This window comes from Leptidea sinapis, chromosome 5 (assembly GCF_905404315.1).
Source record: "Leptidea sinapis chromosome 5, ilLepSina1.1, whole genome shotgun sequence".
NCBI lineage: Eukaryota > Metazoa > Arthropoda > Insecta > Lepidoptera > Pieridae > Leptidea > Leptidea sinapis.
Window position 1 is genome coordinate 11914203 of NC_066269.1, and position 25187 is coordinate 11939389.

The 25187-nt window shown below is 33.8% G+C and overlaps 2 protein-coding genes and 1 long non-coding RNA gene across 4 annotated transcripts in view; 2 read left to right on the forward strand and 1 right to left on the reverse strand.

Annotated features, from left to right (window-relative positions):
- The window catches only part of LOC126980150 (putative fatty acyl-CoA reductase CG8306), a 66191-nt gene extending 55936 nt beyond the window's left edge, over positions 1-10255 (forward strand). For both annotated transcript variants that reach the window (XM_050829733.1, XM_050829734.1), the window contains exons 10-12: positions 2674-2833; positions 4663-4760; positions 7023-10255. In XM_050829733.1, coding sequence (XP_050685690.1) covers positions 2674-2833; positions 4663-4760; positions 7023-7161 — 397 coding nt within the window. In that variant the 3' untranslated portion in view covers positions 7162-10255. The remainder of the gene's footprint in view (positions 1-2673; positions 2834-4662; positions 4761-7022) is intronic.
- A 1409-nt stretch (positions 10256-11664) lies between these two features.
- LOC126980167 (uncharacterized) lies at positions 11665-14612 on the reverse strand. Its single transcript, XR_007732966.1, has 3 exons — positions 14482-14612; positions 13632-13771; positions 11665-12258 (listed from the first exon to the last, which is right to left on the reverse strand). It is a non-coding gene; the product is annotated as an uncharacterized LOC126980167 (long non-coding RNA).
- A 4040-nt stretch (positions 14613-18652) lies between these two features.
- LOC126964731 (gamma-secretase subunit pen-2) lies at positions 18653-24538 on the forward strand. The gene is made up of 3 exons (XM_050808007.1): positions 18653-18912; positions 19406-19510; positions 24399-24538. Exons 1-3 carry the CDS (start codon positions 18852-18854, stop codon positions 24536-24538), a joined length of 306 nt encoding a protein of 101 aa, XP_050663964.1. The 5' UTR covers positions 18653-18851.
- The last annotated feature ends 649 nt before the right edge of the window (positions 24539-25187 follow it).

Here is a 25187-nt window from a genome sequence, read left to right on the forward strand (position 1 = left end):
ATTGTCACAATGATATTTATAATAAACATTGTTAAATATTATCTTAATTGTTTCTCTTACTATACAGGGTGTCCCGTAATCAGTGGACCAACGGGATACCCGTGATAGGGGTGGTCATCATCTCTCGAAAACACCAAATTTTACTGTTCTAGGGCCAGTAGTTCAAAAGATATGATTTTTTAAGCATTATTTTGAAAATTCTACCCTTATCAACACAAAAGTTGAAAAAAAATATTTTTTATTTTTATTTTGCCCTGTTTCTTAACTTAAGGTGGCTGAGGAAACATGTGTCTTCACAATTAAATCCATTTTTGTGAATAAATATTGCCAAATTAAAAATTAAAAACCAAAACATGCGCAAATATCAAATAACTAAATTTGCAACGTGATGTTTGAAGCAAGCTAGTGCAAAAAAAATGTATGACAGCCTTGCGGACCATTATTTAAAAAACATCTGCAGTTCATACTGATTCCAAAAAGGTATAACAATATTACATTTTACAAAAAAAATAACTTAATAACCAATTTTAGACTCCAATTGCGAGAAACATTTAAGCGCTATCTATTCTGAGAATTATTTTGTTATCGAGAGAGAGATAACACAATATGCTATCTCTTTCTCGCTCAGGTACCTTTTTCGTTTACGGGGTCCTATTGGCCGACGCCTATGATCCCCACACCCTAATTTTTCAAATTATTCTTAGTTTCATCAGAGACTTGCTCATAGCTCGTAGCTGCACACGTGTTTTTTACTTCGCTACCATTACGACTCTTTTTTTTGGTGACTGACGCTTGAATTGGACCTTGTTTGTCTTTGTGATTTGGATACTGTTTGCCCGGATTTTATAAAATGCCTAATACCTATACTCCTCGTGAATATGCTGAGATGTATTTTATTTACGGTCTGTGTAATGCAAACGCTCGGCAAGCAGCCCGTACGTATCGTGAGCGCTATCCTAATCGCGACCGCTATCCGGATCATCGAATTTTTCTCCGTGTAAATAACGCGTATTTAGAAGGCAGAATTCCCGGAGCTGCAAACAACGTGGGAAGACCTAGAAGAGTCGATGAACTTCAAATACTGGCCGAAGTGACAGAAGAACCTTCTACGAGTGTTCGTCGTATTTCAAGACGTACTGGTATAGCAAAAACAACAGTACATCGCATTTTAAAAAGAAACAGTTTATACCCTTATCATATTCAACGAGTGCAGGCACTATTACCTGCTGATTATCAACGGAGGATAGATTTTTGTGCAGAGATGCTTCGCCGATGCCGACAAGATCCACTATTTTTCAATTCAATATTATGGAGCGATGAATCGTGTTTTAAAAGAGTTGGAGTGTTTAACATTCATAATTTACATGAATGGGCTGTTGTGAATCCACGTATTGTACGAGAAGATAGATTCCAGCACCAGTTTGGAGTCAATTTGTGGGCTGGAATCTTAGATGGTAAACTTATTGGTCCATTTGAGCTCCCACCGAGGCTTAATGGTGCTCGGTACTTGCAATTTTTAAGAAATGACTTAAGTAATTTATTAGCAAATGTACCACAGGAGGTATGTGAGAGGATGTGGTTACAGCATGATGGCGCACCCGCTCATTATTGCAGACAAGTGAGGGAATATTTAAACGAGTCTTACCCAAGTAGGTGGATTGGACGAGGAGGTACAATCCCATGGCCAGCTCGATCACCTGATCTTAATCCATTGGATTATTTTTTATGGGGATATTTTAAAGAATCCGTATATGAAACCGTTAACGATAACGAAAGACAGCTAAGACAAAAACTGAATGTGGTGAGTGAAAAAGTCAAAAATAATGAAAGGGCGTTAAAAAGTTTAAAAAGAAATTTTATAAGAAGATGCCGGCTATGCCTTAGAGTAAGAGGAAGACATTTCGAACATTTATTATAAGAAATAAATAAAAAAATTCTAACTATTTACTTTTGTTTTATTGTAAATTCCGCCAAGAAATTGCTATCTAATGTTGATTTAAAATAATTATTGTCTTTTATTGTTTCACAATAATGATTAATTATACCTTTTTGGAATCAGTATGAACTGCAGATGTTTTTTAAATAATGGTCCGCAAGGCTGTCATACATTTTTTTTGCACTAGCTTGCTTCAAACATCACGTTGCAAATTTAGTTATTTGATATTTGCGCATGTTTTGGTTTTTAATTTTTAATTTGGCAATATTTATTCACAAAAATGGATTTAATTGTGAAGACACATGTTTCCTCAGCCACCTTAAGTTAAGAAACAGGGCAAAATAAAAATAAAAAATATTTTTTTTCAACTTTTGTGTTGATAAGGGTAGAATTTTCAAAATAATGCTTAAAAAATCATATCTTTTGAACTACTGGCCCTAGAACAGTAAAATTTGGTGTTTTCGATAGATGATGACCACCCCTATCACGGGTATCCCGTTGGTCCACTGATTACGGGACACCCTGTATATAACCTATAACACTTTTCTCGCTAGTCGAGGTGAAAAGTTGTATGTTTCACACGAGAGCAAATTTTTTATTGTCTCGTGCCTTTAAGTCACTCACTACCTCAGTAGTCTATATTAGATTCTAGACTACTTCGCCAATTCGTGATTTAAAGTCGGCACTCGCAGCAAAAAATAACTTTGCTCACTTGTTGAACAAATAACTATTTTCAGATTGTTTCGCCTTCACAAGAACGTGTGGAACTCTCTAAGTCGGCTCGAGACGTTTATATTCAGCGAGTGGCGCTTCCACAACCCCAACTCCAGGAAACTGGCTGAGGAGCTCAACGAACAAGACCAGCAGCTGTTCTTTATCAACATATCTACTATTTATGTGAGCATTCAACATTTTGTTTTTTCATAGCTTCTATCGCGGGCCTTGAGCGTGGGGACCGAATCCAGAAATTCCGTAACGAAAATAACCTAACACTTACTTATATATACATGTATATAGATATTTCGGCACGTTTTTTACAGTTGCCTTGGAACAGCGGTCATCACATATGCTCGTTGTGTAGAAGGTCCCAGGTTCGAGCTTGGGGTACATCTTGATTTTTTTTTAATTTCTTTATTTTTTTTATCACATTTATTCTTATTATTTTGACAAGCATTTTTATTTAGTTTCACCTGTCCCGTTGTCTGTCTGTTATCAAATCTTGCAAGTTAAATATTACTCAGTTCCCGTTTGCTTTTTTTAAAATTAATTTTATTAAAAAAATACTGCATAAATAAAATAAATAAATAATTATAATTGCATAAGTTGATAAAAAAATGCTATGCAATAGCTTCACCGCGGCAGTCCCCGAGTGCCACACGTCTTTTTTTTATTAATTATTTCTCCTACTTGTGGGATTAAATACAGAAAATTACTTATGAAAAAAGTACAAAATATACAAGTACTGTATAATATAATTAATTAATTATTACTTTACATAGCAAACATCTGTCCCCTAAATTATATTCATTGTAAGAAGGCTCTTCATGAAGCACTTCAAAATATGTCAAAATAAAATATATATATGAAGTATATATATATATATATATATACATTATCAGTCATTACTTTGAAGACATTGTTGACTAATATACTTAACCTGTAGATTAATTTATACCTGTTTACTTTATTAAGTTTTTGTTTTTTGTGATTATTTAGTTTAAATATAAGCTCTTTACGCCTGAAACACAGGTTTACCTAGTTCAGGCACAGTGTTAACTAGCTTTTAATTAAAACTTGTATTATTATTCTTATTTTGTATTTATAATCTCTTAATAAATAAATTGAAATTGAAAACTTTATAGCCGACAAACAACGTCATTAAATTATATTTGCATACATTATATTTCTTAAGTATGTTAAGTGGAATGTATGTTGTAGTTTTTGGTTATGAAAATAAGGGAAAAGACGAGCAGGACGTTCAGCTGACAGAAATTGATACGCCCTGCCCATTACAATGGAGTGCCGCTCGGGATTCTTGAAAAACCCCAAAAATTCTGAGCGGCACTACAACTGCGCTCGTCACCTTGAGACATTGTTAAGTCTCATTTGCCCAGTAATTTCACTAAAAGTAGTGTCTGTGGGTAATCTAAAATAAATAAATAATACTGCGGCAGATTCTTGTACCCTTACTTTTTTTTAACTCTTGGTCATTAGTTATTTTTATTGTCATGAATTTATTTATGTATATTCAGAGGTTTATAACGAAAAAAAAAAATATAAAATAATTCACAAAGCGAATTGATAAAACCCACGAGGAATATTTATAAATACTAATAAACTATCGAATAAAATAAGTTTTGTGTTTATAGCCATCATAGTTTTATGATAATATAAAACAATTCATATAAAAAAAAGCCTATTTTTCAAAAACTAAATCTATCGAGATTTTTTTTCGTAATGGTGTTTTCGAAACTGCAATAATTTAGATAAAGAAATGAAGATAAACATGTAAAAAAATTGGAACCGTAGTATTTGTAGAAGTATTATAAGTTTTTTCAAAAATGTTACTTTTTAGGACTATAGTGCCTTAAGATGAATACCGCGTGCTAAAATATGTGTGAAAAAGTTATATAAAATTTGTATAAATTATAAAACAACCATTCTATGATGTAATGAAATTGGGAAAATAACAAATTATCTAAAGAAATACACTATGTGATCCACAGTGGCTGGAGTACTTCGTGAATCTGCACCTCGGGGTGAGGAAATATCTCAACAAAGAGACGGAGAAGACTATTCCTGCTGCCAAGAGGAAACAAACCATGTAAGTACATTACAGCTTCAGTATCTCAGAGATCGGGCTTTGTTCGATATCTGTCATTTTGTTACTGTCATTTTTTAGGTACAAAATTTTCATCACCTACTTTATCGATTGTACAAAACAAGTGATTGAAATACAAAAGCAAAATTTATGTGCCTCATAGATTTACATATGGCATTGTAAAAAAGATTTAGTGTAAAATTGCGATTGATTTGGTTGATCCCGGTGAATTTTCGTTCAGTTGATTCATCAGTTAAAACCGTCTTGTATAAAACGGAGATAGCCGAAATCCACTACGTTTTAAGGAACTGTTCGCTTTCAAACATAGCCGGATTATACTTCGTCGCCCAATTGTAATTACTATTTCAAACTTATGTCAAATCTCACTGCACGTTTCATACTAAACTAAGTAAATTTCAATTTTTACTCGGGCTGTTCCGCCTCTTATTACGTAGTATTTACATCCTGTTTGAAAATAGGTGCCATGCAGATGATGTAAATGTTTGATAAGTGAATTTTGAAGGTACATAGGGTTATAATATCTCTTACTTTAGTTATTATAATAGTATTATGTCCTGTGGTATATTGTTATATTGCAACGCTGTCGATATTAATATAGTCTTTGTGCTGCTGAAGAGGGCTATTCGCGCTATTTGTAACTTAGAATCATTGAGGGAAGTTAGCAACAATAAGAAAACGAACCAATGTCATAGATATAAAATATCATATCAAACAACTGAAATGGAAATGGATTGGACACATGATACGAAGTAACACTGAGAAATAGACTAAAGAAGTGACAGAATGGTGTCCAAGATATAATACCAGAAATAAAGGAAGACAGCATCGAAGATGGGAAGATGATATTCTAAAGGTGGCAGTTGCGACTTGGATGAGGACAGCAAGAGATAGATCTTTGTGGAGAAAACTTGAGGAGGCCTATGCTGAAAAGTAACACAATCTAGAAACCGGTGTCTTTTAAATATAGTAAATTATTTCATAAGTACTTTTATATAATCAAATTAAAATAGTAGATTTAAGATTAGAAATGTAACTGCACTTATTTATAGTTTGTTAATAAAGGCTTTTATTATTATTATTATTATCATTGAGGGCAAAACTTCGAGAAATAAACATCTTAACTGTTGCCTCTCAATATATTATTGATAATGTTATGTATGTATATAGGCAGATAAAAGAAATTTGCTAGGGACTGTCATAACAATAATGTTAATACCAGGACCAGACATAAACTTATAATCCCTTTTACTCGGCTAAGTCGAGTTAGAAAGTCTTTGTGCTGTCAAATGCATTACGAAACTCAAAAGGACTGGAGACTGGAGGTTTATGTGTTAAATGTTACTATAACATAAATGACTTTCTCAATGATACCACAGATTGGGAATGGAGCGAACGCGCTCAAACGATTTAATTGTAAATGTTTATTGTACTAAATTACATTGTAAGGATATTTTATGAAAAACAAGAAGCCCGCTGAGTTTCTTGCGCCCGTTCTTCTCAGATCTGAGGCATTTTTGAATGGGTGGTACTTTTTGAGTTTCAATAAGTACTGATACCATGCCGTATTTTGAATAAAAATATTTCAATTTGAACTTACGTTTTGCACTTGGACGATTTTCTCCTTTTAGGGTTAAGAATAATAATCAGAGGTGTGTCATTGAAGGTTTTTAAATTAATTTAATTCAACTGTTTTTGTCAATGGTCAACAGGTTGAAAAAATTGTTAAATCGTCAACGGATTTTGAAAAATCAGTTAATGCATTTATTAATAAATTAGGTTTTTATTTCGTCAATATAATATCAAGTCAACGTTTTAAGAATAGTAATCAGTGGTATGTCATTGAAGGTTTTTAAATTCATTTAATTTAACTGTTTTTTGTCAATGGTCAACAGGTTGAAAAAACTGTTAAATCGTCAACGGGTTTTGAAAAATCGGTTAATGCATTTATTAATAATTTAGGTTTTTACTTCGCCAATATAATATCATGTCAACGTTTTCGTTCGCAAATTCGTCAACTGTTTTGAATTAAGCTGTTTTAGTGATGCATTCAATTTCTTCATTTATTGCGAGTTACGGGCGAAGACGTTGATTGAATTTATTAGCTTATTATGTTCAACAGGTTTTTTGTCGTTGAAGAAAAACAGTTAATTCGTTAACGAATATAAAACTGTTAATAAAAATAGTTTATTGATTTAACGACCACCTCTAATAGTAATATTAATTATGATTTGTGTTGTATTACAGTCTCCATGTGTTACACTACGTTTGGCAGCTAGGGATATTGTCTCTGGTGTGGTTCGTGATCTCCAGTGCTACCGGACTCACTGGCCTGCACACCTTGTGGCTCGTCCCGCTCATATACTTCCTTTACACCTTCCTCTAAAACCTTGGGGTTTATCTGCAGGAATGGGATTACTATTTGTGAATAAACAATTTAAACAGGGTTATATAACTGCCTGGTTATATATTATATTAATTATTGATAATTTTCTGGATTGTATGTTTACTAGAAAAAATATCATGTTACATAGAATAAGTTACTAATTCTTTGATATTTTGTTGTTATATAAATCAGTGGGAGGCTCCTTTACACAGGATGCCAGCTATATTATGGGTATTACCACAACGGCGCCTTTTTCTGCTGTGAAGCAGTAATGTGTAAGCATTACTGTGTTTCGGTGTCAAGGGTGCCGCGTGAAATTACTGGAAAAAATGAGATTTAACATCTTATGTATAAAGGTGACTAGCACAATATTAGTGCCGCTCAGAGTTATCGGGTTTTTCAATAATCCTGAGCGGCACTGCATAGTAATGGCAGGTTGTATCAATTACTATCAGCTGAACGCCCTGCTCGTCTCGTCCCTTATTGTCATAAAAAAATATATAGTCATACACTACCGCGCCATACTTACCGCTTGCACGCAACTACCAATCAATAAGAATGTCAATCAAATAAACTGTCAATGTCTGTGTCAAACGTGTGTTGGCTAATGTCATTCATGACATTGATTATAAATGCCAAATTTATATTATCACAAGTAGTTTTCGATTGGTTTAATTATTGTAAAATTTTCGACACATTAAATGTGCGATTGTGTACAATTTTTAACAAGTTCCAAACTTTACCTAAGCAGATTATATTTACTGGCAAATAATAATAAACTGCACAAATAAAATTTTTACGTTATGGCAATCTTATTCAGTCGTTTCACTTCCAATGGCTGAAAAAGGCTCAAGGCCTTAAAAGCCGTTTAAAATAGGCAATAAAAATATACTTTCAACTAAAGTGTTCCGCTAGCTTTTAATTAAATGGTATTTTTACATGAGATAATAAAAAATAATTATTATTTTATTAATCATGGGAATCCTCATACCATACTCCATTTTTTGTTATTATTATAATACTTATAATTAAACACTAAATTATTAAGTTGATATTTTATTATTTTACCTTATAATTTGATGGTTTAATGCTACTAACAAAATGAAAATTATTTGGTTTTCATACAACAATATACCTACATATAACGGATATTTTATTACGAAAAATTGTGTTTATTGAGTCCGTACCACCAGTCTTAATGCCACAAATAATAATAAAATAAATAAGTAAATTTTTTTTTTCACTAGATTCCTTAATATATATTCTAATATTATAAAGCTGCAGTGTTTGTTTGTTTGTTTGAACGCGCTAATCTCTGGTACTACTGGTCCGACTTGAATGATTCTTTCAGTGTTGGGTAGTCCATTTATCGAGGAAGGCTATAGGCTGTGTTTTTTTTTTCAAAATTAGGGATCCGTAATAAAATTGCTATTTTGTAACACAAGGTGTAAAATCGAAAACCTATTTTTGCGTGCGCTGCAAAAACTATTGACAATAGAACAAAATGATGTACAGGCTATAATATAGGCAATATTTTATTACTTATAAAACTATCGCGTGAATTATACTTTATATGGCAAAACAACGTTTGCCGGGTCAGCTAGTTTACTTATAATTTACAATCATGGCTTTTTTTACATAAACATCTCATCATTTTTCAATGAAAACAATTGCCATTTTGCACACTTGTGGTACTGAGTATAACTCTTTGTAATTGTCTGAGCAAATTACGAGATGGATATATATATAGATTTTTATGAAAAATAAACAAGTTAACACCTGGTTTAAAAACTGATTATTAAATATCATTTAGAAAGCTATTGTGATGTTTTTTTCTCTTCTAAGATAGGCCTGGGTCGCGTTTTATAATTATTTTAATAATAATATCAGAGTATTTTATAAATTAAACATTTGTAGCATTTAGTCGTGGGGGAGTTACTCTCATATTATATTTACACTTGTTACGTTTTTGCTATAATTACCATAAAGATTCTGTAATAAATTCCATACATTAGGTAATTATTAGTTAGGTATTTTATACGAGCGCCCACGAACAAACACTAGATATAATCAGCTTTACGAATAAACTTGGTATGAAGGTGAGAACAAACTATGAATATGCGATAAATAGATATTTGTATGTTTACAAATAGACATTTTACTTATGATTGGTTTATTCCCGCGTTTATTAGCAAGGCTGCTCGACATTCGGAAAACTTCTGAATTATCATTGTATTGACGGTGTCAGCGATGCAGGCAACATTTTGCATATTCTTCGTTTATTCTCAGGTATAACTTAAACCAAGTTTATTTGTAAGGCCGTACAGGTATACATTATAAACATCAGGAAATCTGCATTGTAGGAATTTTCTGACTGTCTCTGTGTTATTAATAAACGCGAACTAAAGTTATTCCAATTTTAAAACCTTTTGTCTTTATCTTCCTTTGTCAATACAGAATTACATGACAGGGCAAAGTAATTTTAAACTAGGAATAACTTTATATTGCGTTTATTAATATGACAATACAAGATTAAATACAAGAATATTCATTATTCGGTATGGTATTCATGTGGAAATATATACAATATTTAAATGATAACCGTCCATTTTGTACAATTATGTTATACCGGCTGTAAATCAAGACAGGGGAGATGTTCAGTGCTTTGTATTCAAGGCCTTATATAAAAGTGGTCTTAGTAATATATTATAGAGATGATTTTATGGTTGTATCAATAGGAAATGTAGTGAGGCTTGGTCAAAATTATAGAGTAATTATATATTATCGTATAGACAACAAACAAACCGTGCGAGAGGGAAGAAAGAAAATCTCTAACGGATATACAGCTAAAGGATAGTGAATCTATTGTTACTATAACCGACTTTGAATAACAAGTGGTAAATTGCATTCATCGACGCTTGGAATTAGCTATCTTGATTATCTTAATATATAAAAATTACGTGACACGTTGTTTGTCCGCGATGGACTCCTAAACTAATGAACGGATTTTAATTTTTATTGGTCGTAGTCGAGTCGTAATAATATAGTATAACATAAAATGTTAGCTTGTGACAATAAACTATATTTTTATAAACAGAGTTTTATTCCATCCTATTTAATACGCCACCTTAGTTTGAATCTCACATATACTGTTGGTTTAGTACCGCTAGTATCTTGTACAATCAGAGGAATCACAGGAGCAATGCCGGCCTTTTATGTACACGTGCACTCCTTTTTGAAGTAATACTTTTTTTTGCGCGTTAGGGAAAAATCAGAGTGAATATTTACACCGTCACGTAAATTCGACACCCTGACGTTAGCTGTCCAATTAACCATTTGTAACATACTTACACTACCAAGCCTCTTGTAACACATATGTCTACTGAACCACAACCAATGGACGAGAATTAAATAAATTTCAATGCATATATACTTAGTTTTAAAATAAAAAAAATATATCTCCAATTGTATAATAGTTACTTGTTCAACAAGTGAGCAAAGTTATTTTTTGTTGGGAGTGCTGTCTTTAAATCACGAGTTGGCGAAGTAGTCTAGAATCTAATATAGACTACTCAGATAGTGAGTGATTTGAAGGCACGAGAAAAAATAATTTGTTCTCGTGTGAAACATACAAATTTTCACCTACACTAGCGAGAAAAGTGTTATTGGTTATATATAGTAAGAGAAATAATTAAGATAATATTACCATCTAGTATTTATTTTACGCCCTTATTCATAATGGTCCGCTAACTTTAAACAGCCGCTAAGGAGTGTTTTTTCTCATTCTGACTTAGGTCAATAGAAGACAGAGTGAGAATTAGCAATGCTTTAAGTAAGCAGACTATTATGAATAAGGGGGTAAATATTAAGTCTTTAAAAAGGCAATAGTAAAATTTATAAATCTAAATTTCGATAAGTAAAATATAAATTTTTGTGAAAACGAGATAATACGCAAGGCTAAAATGAGTTTCGGAACGCATCTAATAAGTATGGTCAGGTGGGGTTCGAAATTTAAATCACTTTGCCTCACGCACGCAGCAAAAAGCGTTTTTGCTGCGAGTTTTCACGTAGCAATAGCGCCCTTTTCGTGTTGGAGAGGTGAAAAAAAACTTTTATGATATTTAATTACAAGTTATTTAACTAAACTATGCGGTATAATAACATTTTCATTGATTGTATTTAATACCTTCTTAATTACAATATTGTATTTTCTACAAACGTAAAATAACACGAGGAATATTTTTTTTTTGGATCCGTGTTTTATTACGCAAGGTATAATAAGTTCTTGCGTGCGTACATAAATACTTACAGACACATACTTTATTTCAATTCAGTGGACTTTATAAAGGAGTTGTTTCTGAGTAATATGGACCTTGGGCTAGGGAATTACTTTGGATTTCTTCTATTGAGGAAACCGCTACTGTTCATGTTTCTAAATTGTATGAATTCTTAATCATCTCGTATATCAGTAATATAACTTATGATTGAATAATAACAATAAAAGAAAATCAATGAACGCATTTATTTCACAATTCCGTATCGGCTTGGTGCGTAGGCGCGTTACCTACAATTTGATATGAGCATTACAAATTATTAGATATATATTCTGTTGTTCGAAACAATTTATGTTTTTAAAGTGATAACCCTCACTTCTGGGATTAATTACTTACACAAAATTTGATGAACGATGCGGGACTCGAACCCTCGACCTGTCGCGTTCCGTGCAAGCGCTCTTCTAACTGCGCTAACCGTTCGAGTGTTATGATAAAATCCTGTATGCTTTGTTTAACTCTAAAGTAGATCTTGTAGATGAAGCCACAATCTGAAAGATGGTCAAAGCATACAAGATTTTATGATACGACAAACGAACGGTTGGCACAGTTAGCAGAGCACGGAACGCCAGAGGTCGCGGGTTCGAGTCCGATAAAATTTTGTTTTAAAATTTTATTTGTGTATTCTGTGGTTATCGTCATTCGTCATTCTCTGCGTTATTTTGTTTTGTTATTTTCCAGAGTCCACACAGTCTTCTGAACTTGAACTGTTCCCCCTCCGATGTTTGTTGTTTCAATGACCATGGATTGTGACACGACTCTGAAACTAAATGTAGAGTAAGTTTGTTTAAAGTCATGATAAGTCAAGTCGAAATACAACAACTAAGAAGGACTATGACTGCATCTAAATGTACAATTTGTATCTGAGCTGATAAGGACAACAACAGAGCCCTCTATCTCGTTCTTTTATCGTGTCACCTAAAAAATTGTGGTTTATGAACCACAATTTTTAACAGCTTAGACAGTTTACTTCTTTTGGGAAGGTCGGGGAATGGGGTAAATTGAACCTTGTCCAATTTAACCCCCAGAAGCCGCAAGTTTGCGCGTTAACCACAAAAAACATTTATCGTATCGTCGACAACACATCCCTTAAAAGCCTTGCCTATTATCGAAATACTGGGTCTTGAAATCTTGAGCTATTGCCAATTCCGCGGTCTTTTGGAAGGCAAAGCCTAATTGGCTTCGAAGAAGCTGGGCGTCATAAATAGAGTATGGCAATACTTCTAGCCTGCCCACATTTTAGCGCTCTACAAAGCGCAGGTTTGGCCACAGAGCAGCTCGAATTGTCGGGGACCCAATGCTCCGTGAAGGGCTGTATCACTTGGCGTTGCGTAGAGACGTACCTTCCTTGTTTATCATCACATTTTTCACGGGGAGTGTTCCGAAGAGCTGTTTCACCTAATTCCTGCCGCCGAATTCCACTTTCGTACGACACGCCACAAATTAGGATATCATCCCCACCATCTGAATGTGTGGTGGTCCTCCACAGTGCAGTTTTCAAGGAACTTTCATCCACATACTACAAAGCTGTGGGATGAGCTTCCTAGTGCGGTGTTTCAGGGACTATACGATATGTGTACTTTAAAAAAAAAGCGCGTACACCTTCCTTAAAGACTGGCAACGCTCCTGTGATTCCGCTGGTGTTCCAAAAGAACGTCGGCGGCTACTTAACACCAGATGACCCGTACGCTCGTTTGTTCTCCTTTTCAAAATCAAAGTCAAATAAGCGCCGCAAGCAATGCGATTCAGTGACCATGACGTTAGCGCATACCTACCAACAATTTTTTCATAAAAAAAAAGTTATTAATAATACTCCTATTCAATACATTTCTGTTTTGATTGTTGAATTGGTACCGTGAATGGTTTTGCGCGAAATTGAAGGGAATTAAAATACACAATAGAAACGTTCATTTTTATTTGATTAATAATAATATAAGAAATAATGCAAGATTCTAAGACTTCCAAAATGTTAAACATAGGTACTATATATTCTACTATATATCTTGGTGTATGCAAGTTATCTGTAAAATGCCACCATCCCACCCCTTTTTCTTTGAATCATTGTTATCTTTATGATACATTGTCTATTTTTCTTAATTCACAGTGAAACTGTTGGATGTTAGGTTTTTTTTAACTTACTTAAAATCATATAGAACATTTAATACTCCAGCACCATCCAAGTCCACTTCCAAATTATTATCTCCATTGCTACAGCTTACGTTCAGAGATTCAAATTTTCTTTTTAAATTTGGCAAATTTCCTGAGGCTGATTTTGCACCCTGAAATAAAAACTATAGTCTAAGGATAAAGGCCGGACCGCATTAGAGCGGAGCTGCGCTGCGCGTCGCTTCACGTCGCTAGAAGGTACCTAACGAATTACAACTGCATTAATCGGAAGCTCGCGTCATTTCTATAGGATTTTGCGTGCGAGCAACCATACATAATGAGCGATAGTGACCAGGATTTGGTCATTATTTCTTTATTGTATGCAGAAGAAAAATTAGTATTGGAAGAGAAATAAAATAAGAAGAAATGGATTTCTGAAATACCAAGGTCACGTTTTCAAGAAGGCGAATATCACTATTGATTTCCTCGCCTTCTTAATGACTACTGCATGTTTACACTTGTTTCAGAATGTTGAAGACAAAATTTTATAAACTTAACAATGAATAGTATGCACACTGAAACGACGCGCCTTCTGACTGCGCGTCGCGGCGCTGCGCGTCTAAATATTCTCTCGGAGGTAACTCTGCCGCGACGCGCAGTGCAGCACTGCTCTAGTGCGACATGCACTATACAAAATGATGGAAATAATATTTAGACGCTTTGTGCCGCGCAGTGTAGCGCTGCGCAGCGCCGCGGAAAGGCGATCCGACCGAAGATTTAGCAAAAACTGCAGAAAAAGTAAGGGCGAATTCAACTAACTACAGAACTATTTCTTTGACTCTTAAATAATAAAGAGCCTAAATGATGTCTTACTAGTAATTACCTTAATAATACACGTTGTTTCGCTTGTCGTTTCCAACTCTGTGAGTAACAGGTACTTCATTATTAATGCTGTTAGTCTTGTCTATTCGGTGGTCGTATGTGTAAATGACCAGTGATAATGTCACTTGTCCGCGTATATTCTAATAAATTGTACCACTTATACCTATTATATATATTAGTACCTACATAAACTATTTCAATTAGAGTTCCGTATATGAATTTAGAATAACCTACAGTTGAATTGCCACTTATGTTTTCATTTAATTTACCTACTGATTAGACTATACTATAATAGAACGAATGAAGTGGAAAAACATAAAATGATGAAACATAAATGAAACTTGAAGGTAATTCTTTTCTTTACACCTTAATTTATACCTATGTAGGTACTTACGTTATTTAAGAAGGTACTTTCTACGAATCCAATTTATTTTAGCCATAAAGATATAGAGAGATTTCAGGAATGTTGTCAAAGAGAAGTTCGAGAAATGGGTTTCTCTTTGATGCTATCGCGCAAACTTGAGTTTTCTGGGGGTTAAATTGAGCAATACAAAATTCACTCCGCGACCTTGAGACTTTTATATGTATGACAAATTTATTTGGCAATGGCGACGATTTCCCGGGAGAGACCTACTATGCTGGTGTATAAGGCAATTTCAGTATTATCATCTGCATTACAACGCATTTTGAAAATGTCCAACATACATTGCTATACAGAAGAAACAGTGTAGGACAAAGCACACAGCCTTGGGGAGCTCCGGCGATCACGTGGTTGCGATCTGGACAGCAAAATTGAACAAGAACCTCGCCTTTCCTATAGAGATGTTTAAAAAAATGGATCCGAGCATTATAAATTTAAAAATACAGCTATTAGATATCGTATTTTTAAGAGCAATACTTTTAAGATCTTGCATATAAATAGGCCAGAATAGGCAGTTCTAGTTGAATCAAAAGTGGTCAAAAATCATTAAGAGTATATCTCCACGATAAGCAGGCTACAGAAATGAAAAAAAGCGATGCGGTGGGGGTAGAGCACGCTTGCCGGCGATCGCTACGTGAGTGCCGGGCAAGCAGTCAGGGCTAGCACTTCTCAGTTATTAAATCATTTTAATTTTATCGCAAAATATTATATTTAGAATCTGCCTATTAACTAATTATATATTTATATTCTGTTGTGAAGGAAGGTACTTAGGTTTTTTCATGTTAAAATTAAATAGGTTAGTAGGTAGCCAGACGTTTTCTGATGCTAAGTGACATACATTGTCGCTCACGATTTCTGATTGACCCCAAAATGTTTACTTGAGTAGCTTCGCAATTGCGCGAAGCTACTCAAGTATTATACTGTGACTAGTGACTGTATATCCTTCCTGCGCCATGACATCCTGTCTAGGATTGTCAGATGGGGGAGATTTCTTTATGAATTATATGATATCACATACTAGCTCACCATTTGTACGGAGGACGTCCTCTGCCTCTCTTCTTCTCTGGCAAGTTTAGGATTATCTTCACTAGGCACATACTTATTCATCAGGTGACGTTTGACGTTTAAGCTATCCAGCTATAGTTGCTGCTTTATAACTCGCGGATGTACTCGTTCCGTACTTTATCGAGCCTTTTTACCCCTCCTGACCACATGAGCATTTTCATTTCGGCCGTGTAAAGTTGTGCACATGGGTTTCTTTAACTGGCCAGCACTTTGCTCCGTAAAGGATTGCCAGTCTCACCGCCATCCTGTAGGCCTTTAGATGTATGTAAAACCAGCATAGACCATTAAAATAAAATGAGATCAAACTTGACCCCATTTTAGGTTACTTCTACTGCTAGATCTGCTCCTCGAACTTCACGAAAGCCCTTTTAAGCCCATCTAGGTTTTACAGAAGAAACGGACAGAAAATCATTCTGTTTGCTTAAAAAATGGTTGAGGCGTAGCGGTGCCTTGTCTTCAACGCGCAATTTTCCTATTGTACTATGCACTTAATAAATATATACAATTTTCGTTAAATGGAACCCAAATACTATTAAAAGATGATGCGGATGTGGTTACTGATAATTTAAGCTATCAACAAACACCACATCCATTGCAGTTATATTCAGCTATGTCCTAGTACTCATATTTCACTAGATAAACTATCTAGGTCAAAGGACCACTACAAACACATTAGAATAATAACTACGATATTCTGTTAGGTCCTTACATATGAAATTGGCGTTTTGTCGTACTGGCCACTTTGATATCAAATATTTCCTCATGCATTTGCGTTTCGAAAACCATAATTCATTTTTTTTTTCGTCTTTGCTTCACTCAGTTTACAAAATGCAATACTTGAAATGTTGTGTTGTATAAGAGTACGAGTTCCACCGGGGCACCAGTGCTACAGAAACGGCTTGAAGGGTTAATAATGTGTATGGCTGCGGTGTCGCAAAAAAAAAAGACACAGTTCGTTTTTGGTTCCAATGTTTTCGTTCTGGAAATTTGGAGTTAGCTGCAGGCTGCTGTGTTAGTGATAGCTGTTTTAATCCACTTGAAGCAAATTGGGAAGGTAAAAAAGCTTTAAATCTGGGTACCTCATGAATTGAGTGAAGCAAACCGACAAACTCGCTTAGACTGCTGCGTTACATTACTCAACCGGCACAATAATGAAGGAAAAACTATAGCTTTCTTAAATCTGGCCAGACAATTTCTATTGTTGCAGATGTCCATTGTCAACAACTGCAAACCATGATGTTAAAGCTAGCTGCTAAACAACCGAGGCTAGTCAATCGCTCTAGGCAACTACTGCTTCAGAAAAACGCTAGACCACACACTGCACAACAGACGGCTACCAAATTAGACAAGCTTCAATTGTAATGTCTAAGACATCCACCGTGCTCCCCGGACCTTGCTCCAACAGATTACCATTTTTTTCATTTGGATAACTTCTTGCGCAGTCCAAACCGCCGCCAAACAATTTATTTATTCCTATCCGAATGTTTATTTTTAAAAGTAAATATAAAACTTGGTGATAACCCAAGCTGACACAACTTACAGTACAGTGCGTCGTTGCCAACTAGAGTCGATTTATCCTTATTACCCATGCAAAGATTTCGAGAAATGGATAAAAATGACAATACACATAGTATAATAGTGGCAACAACTCAAAACCAGCTATAGCACTGTCCGACGTCCAGTGTAATAATTGGTCTCGGACCAATTTGTTAATTAATTTAATCATAATAATAATGTAAGTTAATTGTTAATTAGTTGATAGTTTTATCGCAGAGTAGGGATTTATACCTACTTATCTTATCCTTCCGAAATCAGCAATGGGTATTATTTTACGTGTATTAATAGATTGCTTATATCAGGATGATTTGAGTGAATGATCATGGCGGCTACCGTTTCGCTTGGTAAAAAACTAAAAGAGAAAGCTTTAAAATGAAATATAAAATGTATTTTTATGTACGTCATCTTATTACTGTTGTTTAGTTGTAAAATCGACAGATTAGCCCGGTATTATTATTTGTTTCCAGGTATATTCTTCGTTATATTTATTTGAATTATATCGTATTAGCTTGATAACTCTGGTATTACTCAATACGGGGATAGGAGGAGACTAGAATGTTCTACATTCGTACTTATAGCCTAAACAAATTATCAAATTAGGTACAGCCCAACCATTGGACGCGGCCTGGTAGCCGACCAAATCCGATGGTATGTCGCATTGGCTATCGCACAAAATTATTATCATTGTAATCCGGAGTGTACTGAGCACGACGCCGCACCAATAATTGGTTTATGGTCTAGCCGTACCAAATCCGATCAGGTGTTTTTTTAGTCGGAAATATAACTTCGTAGAATATAAATAGTAATATAAATTCGAGTTAAAAAATTTGAACAATGTTGCTGCCAACATCAAATAATAACCATTTTCATTGTGCGTGTTGAAATATACTAAAATACCATTTTAAAATTATAAGTCGTAGTCTATATACATAAAATTAAATATTGCACAACGTTTTCTCTTTCTAACATACCATAATATACATCCAATTGTGCAAACTTTGCTTTGACACTGGCAAAAAAATGTTGATAATCTCTGAATTGTCATTTTGACAATGACATTTCTTTGTTTACATGTTTGATCTCAAATTAGGTGGTACATTTCCGACTAGCTAGTTACAAACGACAATATATTGACATTGATAGATTAGATAAATTGCTACTTAGTGTCAGATGAATGAAATAAATAAATAAATAATTCTTATTAAAATTGTTTAACACTATTCAGTTATTCACTATTGATAAACAATAATATGTAATAAGTAAAACTAAACAAGTACTTACAACTTAAAATAGCTGATAATATTACCGGATAACACAATAATACAACAATGGATCTAAATAAATTACCAAATGACAAGAAACTGGAACTGTGCAGAAATTACTTTCGTGGTAAGTTGGAATAACTTTCCTCTTCTTTATTGATGATTCATAATATAGCTTCTCTCTAAAAAAAGGATATTTCTACTTTTTATAACTCTAATCAAACTATATTTATGGTGTTAATTTAGATCTAATAAAACGAAATTAATGAATACATTTAGTGATTGGTGGTGCCTTTAGCGATAGGAGAGTAATAATTATTGTTAAAATAATAATTATTATTAATTTCAACGATATATTACTAGCATTATAAGCACCTTTCATGCATACTGTAATGTTAATGTAGGTCACTAAAATACGTATTTATAATAATTATAATTTTTGTAGCATTTGTTAGATTTTGTTGTGTATTAAGTATATTAAAACTTAACCTAATAGCCAGCTTAATATGGAACTTACTAAGCAAAGTACTGTCCATTTTCAAGTTAAAGAATTAAGAAAAAAATATTGTATTTTGATAAAATGTTTTTATTCACATCATATCTGTTGCATTTATTTTCAGTTGGCTGTATTCTACTACCATTTGTGTGGGCAGTTAATGCTGTATGGTTTTTCAAAGAAGCATTTGTAAATCCCCCATTTGATGAGCAGAAAGACATCAAGAGATGTAAGCTATGAAAGTATTTTAGTTATTTCTGACAAAGATAATTGTAATGTTGATAATAAATAGCTTCTGAAAGAGAAAAAACCTAAAAAATAGGTTATCATTTGGGCTATGTGGGTGTCTTTGGTTCTCATACCGATCTCCTCATTTCCTTCCTCTTGCAGGGAATAATATTTTCTCAAAATTGATTCCTTTAGAATTCTTTTTGATGTCATTTCTTATACTACTAGATACTACTACCGCTTCGGAAACAAATGGCGCTCTGAGAGAGAAGAAGCGGTGCAAGAAACTCTCCCAGCATTCTTTTTTTTGCGCTCTTTTCAATAAAAATATACAATATTGTACAGTCATTTCTATCTCTATAAAATAATCACAATCTAGTCCCAAGCTGTCCGATCATTTAGATACTCAGCAGTGGAGTAATAAAATTTACGACAGAGCCATTTATTTATAGATAATGCCTGAACAGTGGCTGGGACTTTATTGTAGAAGTGTATACATTTACCCTTAAAGCTATTTTATCTTATGAAGCCTACTAGAATTAGTTACAAGCAATCCCTTATTTCTAGTGTTATAATATTGAAAATCACTATTAAGAGCAAAAAGGTGACGATTTTTGTGAACACATATAATAATTTTCATAAATGTACTGACAATGAACAGTCATAATATTTATTTCTTTAAATTTTTCTTTGAGAGACTGTCTATAACAAAGCTGATATATAGTACGAACAGCTCTCTTTTGCAGTGCAAACACTATATCAATGTCAGCAGCATGACCCCATAGTAATATACCGTACGTCATGATGCTGTGAAAATAACTAAAGTACACTAATCTAGCGGTCACAACATTCGTGTACTCTCTAATCTTTCTAACTGCATATGCCACAGCTGAGTCTATCTGCTAGATGGGTAATATGTGGACCCCACTGAAGCTTTTTATCTAACCTGATACCCAAGAAGACCATAGTGTCCACAAGTTCCAATCTCTGGTCATTTATAAGTACCTTGGTTTGTAGCTCCGCTGTGTTTGGTGTAATGAACCGTAAACACTTTGTTTTTTTACTGTTTAAGTGCAGATTATTCGTCTCAAACCAACGCACTATCTTTGAGATTGCATTGCTTACCTCGTCATCAATATGCGGATAATCGCTTCACTTTAAAAATAAGTGAAGTATCATCAGCAAACAATACAATCTCATGGCTATCATCTACCACAAACGGTAGATCGTTAATATATATAAGAAACAAGAAAGGACCGAGAATAGAACCCTGTGGAACACCTATTCCCACAGGTTTACCTGAAGACCGTTTGCCATTTACATCGACTATCTGAACTCTTTCGCTTAAATATGATTTTAACAGAATAAGGGCTTTATTATTTCACTCCATAATGTTTTAGTTTTAGGAGTAAAGTTTCATGGTGGACGCAGTCAAATGCTTTTGATAAATCACAAAAGATGCCCAATGCATCCTGTGACTCTTCCCAGGCGTCAAAGATGAGCAGCACCTAGTACCCGTATTAATTGTTGATAAGCCCCTAGTGAAACCAAACTGATTTTTGTTCATTAATTTACAAAAATGCATTTGTAGCTGTTGAAGCAAAAGTTTTTCAAAAATTTTACTAAAAACAGGCAGCACTGAAATAGGTCTGAAATTAGCAGGGTCAAAAGAACTGCCCGATTTAAGCAAAGGTATAACTTTGCTTTATCTCATGAGGTCAGGGAACACACCCTCATCTATGCATTCATTAAATATTATTGCTAATTCAGGTGCTATAATGTCAAGTATGTATTTTACAATATTAGTCGAATGGCCCCATAGGTCTTTTGTATTTTTTAGGTTAATTAATTTGAAGATTTTTATTATATCGCTACCTGTAACATACTTAAATTTCAAATCAGTGGAAGATACTGGTACGTGTAATTTAAGCATATCATATGCTGCTTTTGGCGAAGGTTAAGGTCTTTGGTCGTGACAATCGGGATTTCGGAGAAGTATTTATCAAATTCATTTGCAATTTCTATTTCCGAATTTATAACGCGATTATTAATATTTAAACAGATAGAGGTGTTACGGCAATTCGACCTACCAGTTTCATTGTTAATTACACTCCAAGTCGCTTTTACTTTATTATTACTGTTTTTAATTTTATCTGCAATGAAACGTGTTTTTTTGCTTCATGACAAACTACTTTAAAGAGCTTGGAGTATTTTTTTACATATATTTTAAATTCTTCACTATTATTTGAATGTTTCTCATACTAAAGGTCATATAAGCGTTTACGACTTTTGTGGATACCCATTGTTGCCCAATCATTAAAACAATGTTTGTTGTTTACTGTCACCGTTACTGGAGTAAAAATCCTGTCAAATTCCTCACAGAAGGAATTGAAGACTAAGTTATAGTGAAAATTAGCAGTTTCACCACAGTGTAAAAATGGTATCGTATTTACCAAATTATTTCTAAACCTCTCAAGACGGCTACCCGTAACTGGTATAATCGTCACCTTTTTTGGTCTGACATTGTCCAATCTTGTATTTACTTTTATAAGTTGCCCACTATGGTCGGACTGAAGATTATTAATTATGAGTTTACTAGTAATAGTAACATCTGTAAATATATTATCTAAACAGGTTGCTATTGTAGAAGTGATTCTAGTAGGTTCCCAAAACACATTGAACAAATTAAAACTTTGAAATAAATTTTTAAGGCTAGTACAATTGGCCGAAGGTTCAAGCAAGTTTATATTAAAATCTCCACACACTATAATTGACTTGCTGGTTTTGCTAAATTTTGATAGTACCTCCTCCATTCTATGTTGGAATTGTTCATATGAAGCAGTGTGGGGGCGGTATACACTTACAATAATAAATTTCTCTAGTTCTTTACAAGCTATCTCAATTAGTTGTTCTATAGAGAGATTAACAATATCTCTTCTATTTTTACATTTTAATCTATTATGAATAATAATTAGGGAACCTCCATGTATTGCCCTACTTCTACAAAACGAACTGACTACTTTATGTTCTCTAAAACCAAACTGGAGCTGATGACTCTTACACCAATGTTCTGTAATACATAATATATCTATATTACAGCAGCTCAAAAACAGTTCAATTTCTAATTCCTTACTTGAGATACCTTGTATATTCTGGTGAAAAATATTTATGAGCTTTATATTATGATTATCTATAGCAGTAACATTTATATTTGGTGAATGTTGCCTATTTTGTATGATATTGCTAGAGTTGTCCTCCCTTGTCAAATAACTTAATTTAAATTAATTGAAGAAAAATCTTCATTGTTATATTTTTGTACATTAGTGCTAATACATTCCCCAATAGAGGCTTGTATGTCGAGATTACTGATTGAATATCAAAGTCTTACCACCCTAACTTAATAATTCTTCATTCTTTCTTTTTAATTTTTTATATATTTTCTGGGATCATATTAAGCATATTAGTACCTATCCAATTTTTGTTTCATTTTATATATTATTCTGAATCTTGTTCTATGTTTAAATTATTTTTTTTATATACCTAAAGGAGAAATTTTTTTGTTTGACAATTACACCCACCTTGAAATATGGTGTATAGTATATAAGTTAGTTTGATCTCTAAACAATAATTAAAATTAGGTTCATGGATCCAATAGATATTTGTTACTTTTAAATAGCCGATAATCACTGTTACCAACATGTTTTGTAGTAATATTTTTATTTTCTCACATGAATGTAACTAATGTTTGATTATACACATTTTTTGCCATGGTAACTGGATACAGGAAATGTATCAAGTGTTTGCCTTTTTATTATAATTTCATGAGCCCGGTTAGATTTTACAATAAACTATAAATGTTGACTATAATAAATTAATTACAATTTTACTAGCATAAAACGATTAATGAACATCACCACATCCAGTGGGGCCAAAAATAACCGTCTCCTGTTAGAGACACAATAGGGGTTTAAGTATGAGTTTGTCATTTTATTGGTCCATCTAATTTGGATTAAAATTAAAACCCCCTTAGCATGTTCAACTTTTATTGCATAAGAGCTAGAACATTCTGAATTAAAATTAAAGATGAATACATAGATAATTAGTGTAATAATATGAGTTTTTGCGTAAACATTGTTAACTAACAGGTCACTTAATATTTGCGTAAAAATTAATACACCATTTATTTGCGTTTCTTTTAATTCTGTAGGGGGAAAAACTTGTGAAGAATGAATCTTGAGGAAGTAACGCCTATAAGGTTAATTAATAATTATGAATTGAATAGGTAGAAGCCAATTGGCTTCAACTACAAAGGAATTAGCAGGAGGTTATATGTTAGAAATTGGTAAAATAAGAAGGCTTAAGAAGTGGGTGCTGCACAATTTAATTTACTACTTGTCAGACCGGGCCAAACTGATTAATGTGATTCATCTTCTCTAGAAGCAATTCTGATAAGGCATTTCGTATGCCTTCTGTTATTGTATTCCTTCATATTTTGTCTATAAGTCCACCATGTTCTTCTAAATATATTGTAGAAAGTCACAGGAAGATAGGGTAAAGATCTCTATAAGAGGTGCTGTCTCTCTTGCGGCGACGCACTTTAACTGCAACGGTTGATGTGTTAGGGCATTACTGTTTCAATTATTCGTAATTAATTCGTAGAAGCTTCAAGCTTAGCTTAGCTTTAAGTTTTCTAACAATTTTCTATATAGTTTTACAGTTAATTATTTTGATGTTAGCTTGTTTGTGCATTATATTAAAATTTGTTATAAGTTTGAATTTATTTCCTAGAATATAGATAACCAGGTTTTTACTTACTACTTACAAAGGAGATGATGACCGCACAGCACAATACAACATCCTATTGATACAGTACATCATTGTCATTACAGATGTGATGCTGAGCGCGGGGGGAGCCCTGACCTGGCTAGTGGTGCTGGGCGCGTGGACCACCACGTACCAGATGAACAGGGTGGCGTGGGGGGAGCTGGGGGACAATCTGTCCTTCATATTACCCCTGGGGAGACTCTAGATATTACACACTATTTATTAATAATAAAGTATTTTATTTCCTACTGTTGTTTCTGTCCGACTGCGCGATGCGATCAAACAGTAGGGTTTTCGCGAGCCAAATAAGATTTTGAATTCTAATTGGCAGTCTCCATTTTAACGTTACTATCATTCGGCATTCAGGAAAGCAAGGAATCGCTCATAATTAATACCGCGTATCAATGTTTATTACTGGCCGGCAAATGTGGGTAGGTGGTGTTGTAATTATTATTGTGTTGTATCAAAATATAGTATAATATTCTACCGATATCTTGTCTATTGTGTGTACACTAATGTTTTAAATTAACAAAATTGTGTAACTTCACAATTTTAATCATTTTGCTAAATAGGTCACATACATTTCGATTGCTAAAAAAAATTGTTCTTGCCACGAGGCAAGAACAATTTTTTATATTACTCATTAGAAGCTCGGACGCAAATTCGTATTTGAGTTTTACTTCTAAGAGCGTATACAATAGACTTTGAACATTACTGCCACGTGATAAGGTGTTAATTTGAATGAATGTTATCCGTATTGTATAAACACTTAGATACCTGAAATCCTATTACCAAAGTACTTCTGGTCCGAATAGTGCGGACGGATTTCGTTTCGGAACCATAGACTAATAATA